At 50.5% G+C, this 7,002-nt stretch overlaps 1 protein-coding gene across 4 annotated transcripts in view; it reads left to right on the forward strand.

Moving 5' to 3' along the window:
* The window catches only part of DAPK2 (death-associated protein kinase 2), a 142,686-nt gene that overhangs the window by 126,591 nt on the left and 9,093 nt on the right, over nucleotides 1–7,002 (forward strand). For 2 of the 4 annotated variants that reach the window (XM_010840209.1, XM_010840210.1), the window contains exon 11: nucleotides 1–2,926. The exons of the other annotated variants lie outside the window; for them this stretch is intronic. In XM_010840209.1, coding sequence (XP_010838511.1) covers nucleotides 1–550 — 550 coding nt within the window. In that variant the 3' untranslated portion in view covers nucleotides 551–2,926. Of the gene's footprint in view, nucleotides 2,927–7,002 lie in introns of those variants that run through there. 4 annotated transcript variants of the gene reach the window in all.

Below are 7,002 nucleotides of genomic sequence, written 5' to 3' on the forward strand. Positions count from 1 at the left end.
CAAGCGTCGGAGAGAGTACACCCTCAAATGCCACTCAAGCATGCCCCCCAACAACACCTACGTCAACTTCGAGCGCTTTGCCCGTGTGGTTGAAGATGTGGCTCGGGTGGAGCAGGGCTGCCGGGCCCTGACAGGGGGCCATGAACCCATCCAGGATGACGTGGAGACCCTGATCTCCATCTACAATGAGAAGGAGGCTTGGTACCGGGAAGAGAGCGAGAGAGCCCGGCACGACCTGTCTCAGCTCAGGTACGAGTTCCGCAAGGTGAAGTCCTCGAAGAAGCTCCTTCGAGAGGACATCCGGGCCACAGGGTCCCGCCTTGGTGGCGCAGCCAGGAAGCTGGACCACCTGCAGACGCAGTTTGAGACCCTGAGGCAGGAGCTCTCAGCAGACCTCCAGTGGCTCCAGGAACTGGTGGGCGGCTTCCAGCTGGAGAGTGGGAGCGTGGACAGCCCAGGTTCCGTGTTCTGCCGGGACGCCAGTGAGTCCTTTGGGGAGCTGCTCAACAGATCATGCGGCGAGGAAGTGTTGGCCGGCTTGAAGCTCTGAGCACCAGCATCGGGTCACTAATGCATCCTGGATGGTTTGCTGAAGACTGCTCCCAACTGCCCTGCCAGGCATCAACTCAAATTCTCCTGCAGGGGTGTGTGTCTGTAGCATAGCCTTCCACCTCCTCCCAGAATCCAGAAGCATGGAGGGACTAGCTAGTTATCCATTCTGTGCCTCCTCTCACCTGCCTGGTTTGTTGGGTGACTGGCCGGGCAACCAGGCTGTTAAAACAATTGCTGTTGAATACCCCTCAGCATTCCCTTCTCCAGAGGGAGACAGCTGGCCCTGGGGAGACACTCCGGGAGACACTCAGTAACTGATTTTTGATAATGGACTTGATCACATCTCACTTCCTGCTTTATGGACTGCAGGTCTTGGGTACCATTTGAGTTAACTAGGGCTAATAGTCAGCTTGGTGTTTTCCCGCTGCTGATGGCAGAATTTTAAATTCACAGAGAAAAGATTACTTTTCATTTACATTGACATTTAACTCACCATGCATTTATGTTTGTGATCCTTAAAAGAACTCTGTGAGACAGGAAGGTAGGTGGTATTACTGTTGTTGTTACTGTTATTTCCATGTAACTGATGAGGAAACTGACCTCCGGGGGAAATGACTTACAGCAGGGTCATTCATAGCTAGTTCATACAGATGAAACATGAACCCAGGATGCCTGAGTCTAAGATGAGGTATTTAGGAACAGATAGCTTTTGATGTAAAAATGCACTTTAATATTAAAGTTCAGATCCCAGAAGTAAAATAAGCAACTTCATGTACTTTGCCAGGTAATGTGGAAGCCTCATATCCTCTAAGTGATTGTCCTAAAAAGTGTGTCCCAGAAGGCAGGCAGTTTATTGTTCCCATCCAGCCCTTCCCTGTCTGAAGATCAGCCTGAGGATTAGGAGGGAAGGGGCAGCATCTTGCCCTTCTCCACCTTCCCTCCTGTGGCTCAGGGCTCCAACCTTCTGTTGGGAATGAGAACCCTTTTCTCATGTCCCTAAGGTCTGAAGAGGGTGGATATTAAGACTGGGAAGCATGAGACCCAGTGGTCCCTTCCTGACCACAGGCTGTGTGCGCCCCTCCCTAAAGCCTGGATCATCTCGTCTCCCTTTTCCCATGGGAGAAGACAGCCAGCCAGCTCACAGAGGCAGAGTGTGGAGAGTGGGCCCAGCGCTGTGCTAGAAGCTTGGGGGTGACAGAACAGATCGTATCATTCCAAGGTGCCTTCTTGTCAAAGAGGAAGGGTAGGTGTTATTCTGAATTTGGTGCTGAGGAAACAGAGAGGGTGTGATTTGCCCAAGGGCACAGTAGAGGCGAAAGTGGACGCCTTCTGATGGGGTCTTCTGCTTCCTTCCCCTAGCTGCCCCAGGCGCCAGGGGTTCACTCTGCTGTGGGGCAGGTTTACCCAGACACACCCATCTATCTACTTACAAAGAATTGTTCAGCACCTGTCAACTGCTGGGCACTTGTCCTGTCCCCAGGAATACAATGTTGAGTGAAAACAGGTGTGTTTCCTGCATTCATGGAGTTTGCAGTAAAGGACTCCATGTTGATCTAGAACATTCTGCACAGGTAGAACTGCAGCTGGGACATATGCTATGAGAAGATTGCAGCACTGCAGGAGCCTGCAGTGGGGGGTGACCTAGTCAGAAAGGGTGTCCCTGAGGTGGTGACTCTAGAGCTGAGATCAGCGAAGCAAACCAGGGAGAAGAAGGTAGTTTTCCCCACAAAACTGTCATGCCAGGGCTCTGTGCTGGGAGGGGGCCTGAGAGCTGAAATTGCTCAGGCAGAAAGAAAGCTGGAGAGGAAAGGAATATGATGTAGATGTGGCTGGAAAGAAGGCAGGGCCAGTAGGGCTTTGCCATACTGAAGAGCTCTGTCTCCATCCCCAGGGTCATGGGACTGAAATGGGTGCCCAGCAGTCAGCAGCCCGATGTCATGGCAGGGGTGGGGCTGCCCAGGGAACAGCACAGATGGGGCATGGTTTAGAATGATCCCATGAAACCATGTCTTTAAAATCCTACCTCCCTTTCTATTACATGCTGGATCACTTCAAATATTATATATAATATTTGTAACAAACAGTTTTCATCAAGTAGAAGAAACCATATTTTCACCAAATGTAAGATGCATCATTATTTTATGACCCCAAAATAAATTTAAAAAGAAGCCCAAGATGGGAAGTCTAAGAGAAAACACCAAATACAAAGCTGGGACACCCTCACTGAGAGGGGAGGTGAGAAATAAAGCCACCAGGTAGGAGGGGAAGGCAAGGGAATGTGTGCATTTCAGGCTTGACACTGGGTCGCTCAGTCGCTCAGTCACATCCGACTCTTTGCAACCCAATGGACTGTAGCTCACCAGGCTCCTCTGTCCATGGAATTCACCAGGCAAGAATACTGGAGTGGGTAACCATTCCTTTCTCTAAAGGATCTTCCCGACCCAGGGACCAAACCCAGGTCTCCCGCATTGCAGGTGGATTCTGGGTAGTCCTGACGCTGGGTAGAAGGGTGGAAAAATCCTCCCCTGAGAACAGGAGCCCCAAGCTGGTGGTACTCAGACAGAATTCCTTTCTGCATTTACACAGTTTCCTTTCTGCATTTACACAATTAGTAGAATCCAAAAGAACCTCAAGCAAGAAATCTAATGTTAAACAGTCTGAGGCTGGGTGGCCCCAATGGCTGGCAGAAGCAGTGTGGTCATCTCCTGGAGCACCTGCCTTCACTTCAGACCCACAGTAAAGATACGATGCCATTGTTTGAGAGAGAAGTCCTGATTTCAGAGATCCAAAAATGTGCATCTTGGAATCAATGAAAGATGGCAAAGCCCTGTTTTCTATGCCCTGTCTGGGAGAATTGATACAAACAGCCCATCTACAATCTCTCCAAGAACTTTTCTGCCCTGTCACAGGACAGAATATAATCATTTGGCATAAGACACCTCAAAAATTAATGGTCACTTTGGCCAGGGCAACCAAGTCAAGGGCTTTCCTGGTGGCTCAGGCGGTAAAGAATCCGCCTGCAATGCAGGAGACCTGGGTTCGATCCCTGGGTTGGGAAGATTCCCTGGAGAAGGGAATAGCTACCTACTCTAATATTCTTGCCTGGAGAATCCCATGGACAGAGGGGTCTGGTGGGCTGCTGTCCATGGGGGCACAAAGAGCCAGACACGACTGAATGACTAACTCTTTAACTTGGCCGAGTCAACAGGTTTCCTAAGGCAAGGAAGCCCCTGATTGAGCAACTCAGGGCAAACTTTCTTGTGAGGGTCGAAATAAAATGCAATAAAGGAGTAAGCTGTGGATGATGATTTGAATTAGGGAGACTGGGAAAAGAGCAGGAGAAGTGATTATTTTAGAATCCTGCTGCTGCTGCTGCTAAGTCAATTCAGTTGTGTCCAACTCTGTGTGACCCCATAGACGGCAGCCCACCAGGCTTCCCCATCCCTGGGATTCTCCAGGCAAGAACACTGGAGTGGGTTGCCATTTCCTTCTCCAGTGCATGAAAGTGAAAAGTGAAAGTGAAGTCGCTCAGTCGTGTCTGACTCCTAGTGACCCCACAGACTGCAGCCCACCAGGCTCCTCCATCCATGGGATTTTCCAGGCAAGAGTACTAGAGTGGGGTGCCATAACCTTCTCTGTGCTGGAGGTTCTCAGGGGTGAGCCATCTGACAGCCTCCTTTTACAGCATTTTACAGGACAGGGTTTGTCTGGAGTCTCCCAGCCAGTCAGCCCCGGAGCTGACTGGAGTCAGAATCATAAGTGGATTTCTTCACTGTAGTGCCGTCGTCCTCTCCATGTTCATGTCCAGTCGTGGGTAATAGCTTGTCATTTAGATGTTTTATGAACAGACTCTTTTAAGAGTTTCCAAAGTTTTAAGAGTTTCCAAAGACAAAGTGAAGTGAACTGAAAACTGCACTCCAAATCTTTCAGGGAAGTCAGAGGGGACCATGACCTTCCCCTGCCCCCTGACTAGTCCAATGCCCATCACCCTTTGGCAGCAGAACCTGATGCCAAGGGGAGTCCAAGGAGGCTGGCGGAATGCCCAGCCAGAGGACCCGCTTGACTCCCCTCCACATGCCCACAGCTGGCATTTTAGCAGTGACATCAAAAACAGGGCAGAGCAGAGCCGATGAGGCAGGATCGGGTGTTTCATTGGCATCTAGACAGACAAAGGCCTGGTGGGGGTTGCCGCTCTGTGGGCCAGCCCGTGTGCCATCACAGAGGATCTTTCAATTCATCAGGCTGTGAATGAGAGGTCAGCTTCTATGCTCTCTGCTGATGCCATCGCAGAGAGGGCAGGGTGAGCCTGTAACATCTTCCTGAACAGCGGCTCCCAAGAGGCTGGAGAGTTGGCACCTGGGGAAGGCAGCAGCCTGTCCTGCTCTGGGGCAGACGCATGAGGCACACAGTCACCCAGCTTTGTGCTGGGGAGGGTGGAGACAGTGTGATGGTGAGCCGAGCTTCTGCAGAATCGGGATGATGGTAGCGAAGGGCGGGAGCTGAGTCATAATGGTGGGAGAAGCCAGAGTCTCCTCCGTGAACTTCTGTCCCCACACCACCCACCCACCTCTCCAGGTGATCATGAAGGTGGTGGCTCCCCACATCGCTCCTTCAGGCAGCACGGTGGTCCCATGCCAGGGAGAGCTGGCAGTGTGCTCAGCTATCACGCCTGCTCTCGGCCTCTGTACCCGTCTGTGGAACTGAATGGCCTTTTCTCCTTTGTCTGTGAACACTCTTGGCCTGTGGAGAAGATTTTTTGCCCTGGAGAGGAGACCCAGCAGTGGGCATATTTGAGGAGTGGAAGCGGCCAGTTCTATGAATAAACACTGATTGTGCCCTGGCTCTGGAGGGAGGTGACAGATAAGGACAAGACAACCCTTGAATAAAAGATTCAGTGTCTGGCACAGGTAGGGCCCCAATCAACTGCGAGTGAGAAAGGCCATGGTGAGTGATAAAGCAGCGGTACCTAGTGTTCCAGAAAACAGGAGGGAGATGAACTTTGAGGAAAGGTAAGGAGATGGCAGGGGTTTCTCAGGTGGCACTCATGGTAAAGGACCCGCCTGCCAATGCAGGAGACATAAGAGATCAAGGTTCAATCCCTGGGTCAGGAAGATCCCCTGGAAGAGGGCATGGGAACCCATTCCAGTATTCTTGCCTGCAGAATCCCATGAACAGAGGAGCCCCGTGGGTGGGCTACAGTCCATAGGGTCACAAAAGTATTGGATATGAATAAAGCGCTTAACATTCTCAAAAGGAGGTGGCAGAGGGCATAAACATTCTCAGGGCTGGGGGGTGTCTTCCGCCAACACTCCCCTCCCTCTATAACCTTGAGAAGGTGCCAGGCAGAACTTGGAGGGATGGGATGAGTTTGGATTGTGGTCTGGAACCTAGAGCTATTAAATGGAAATTAAAGGAGATTACAGAGATTCAAAAGAAGGAGAGTTTGCGTTTTTAGCTTTTCATTATGGGAGATTTTCAAAACTTGCATGAAAGTGTTAAGAATGGCTGAGTGAATTCCATTTATCTATTTCCCAGCTTCAAAGTATTTTAAAGCAAACTTCAGAGTCACTTAACTGATAAATTTTCCAGCAGGAATCTCTTATAAAGTGTTTTTTTTTAACCATGACCACTGCACCATGATGGCACCTGACAAAATCAAGAATAATTACTTATCACCATCTGTACGCACAGCCGGACTGACATGCCCCCCGCTCTTCTCGAGGGTCTCCTGCTATACTCAGTATGTTCAAATCAGGATCCAGACACAGTCCACACATGGCAGTTGGATATAATGTCTCTCAAGTCTCTTGTCTTCAGTACTAGAGGGAGAGCTTTTGAAGCTTTTCTTGGGAATTAAAAGTTGCTCAGAAAACTGAATGTCCCGGAGAGAAGATGAAAAGGAAGAGTGTATGCATGCTGAGACCTGACTCAGAGAAGGTCGGGTCAGGCAAAGAAAAGGGCATTCTACCTCTTACCATTGGCATGCTCAGTAGCGGGACAACCTGCTGGCACACAGCCTCGCTGAAGCTCCCCCTACTCAGCCATAGCGAGGCAGACTCAGGCCTCCTTTCCTGGGTAAACAGAGAGGTAAGGCCAGCAGGGCTCCAGCCAGCAAAACAATCAGCAAAAGGGAGAGGTGGAGATGCCACCTACAGAGGAAGGAGCAAGGCCCAGAGTGACAGTCCTGGGCGAACCAAGCAAGTGGGTGCTCAGCTGTCCTTGGCTTTCAGTGGAGGATGGGGCTGGAGGAGTGACTCAGATGGAGGTTTGAAAAGTTGCAATCTGTTTGCAGTTTCTAGAGGAGGCTGGAAAACCAGGATTCTGGTCTTTATGCCTGGACGGATGGCTGCTGCGTCGTCTCCATGCTCTGTGGATGTTGGTGCTGGCCTAGCTCTCCACAACAGACACTTTTTTAAACTGGAGGATAATTGCTTTACAATGTTGTGTTGA

The sequence above is a fragment of the Bison bison genome, unplaced genomic scaffold (assembly GCF_000754665.1).
Source record: "Bison bison bison isolate TAMUID 2011002044 unplaced genomic scaffold, Bison_UMD1.0 scf7180017864142, whole genome shotgun sequence".
Classification (NCBI taxonomy): Eukaryota; Metazoa; Chordata; class Mammalia; order Artiodactyla; family Bovidae; genus Bison; species Bison bison.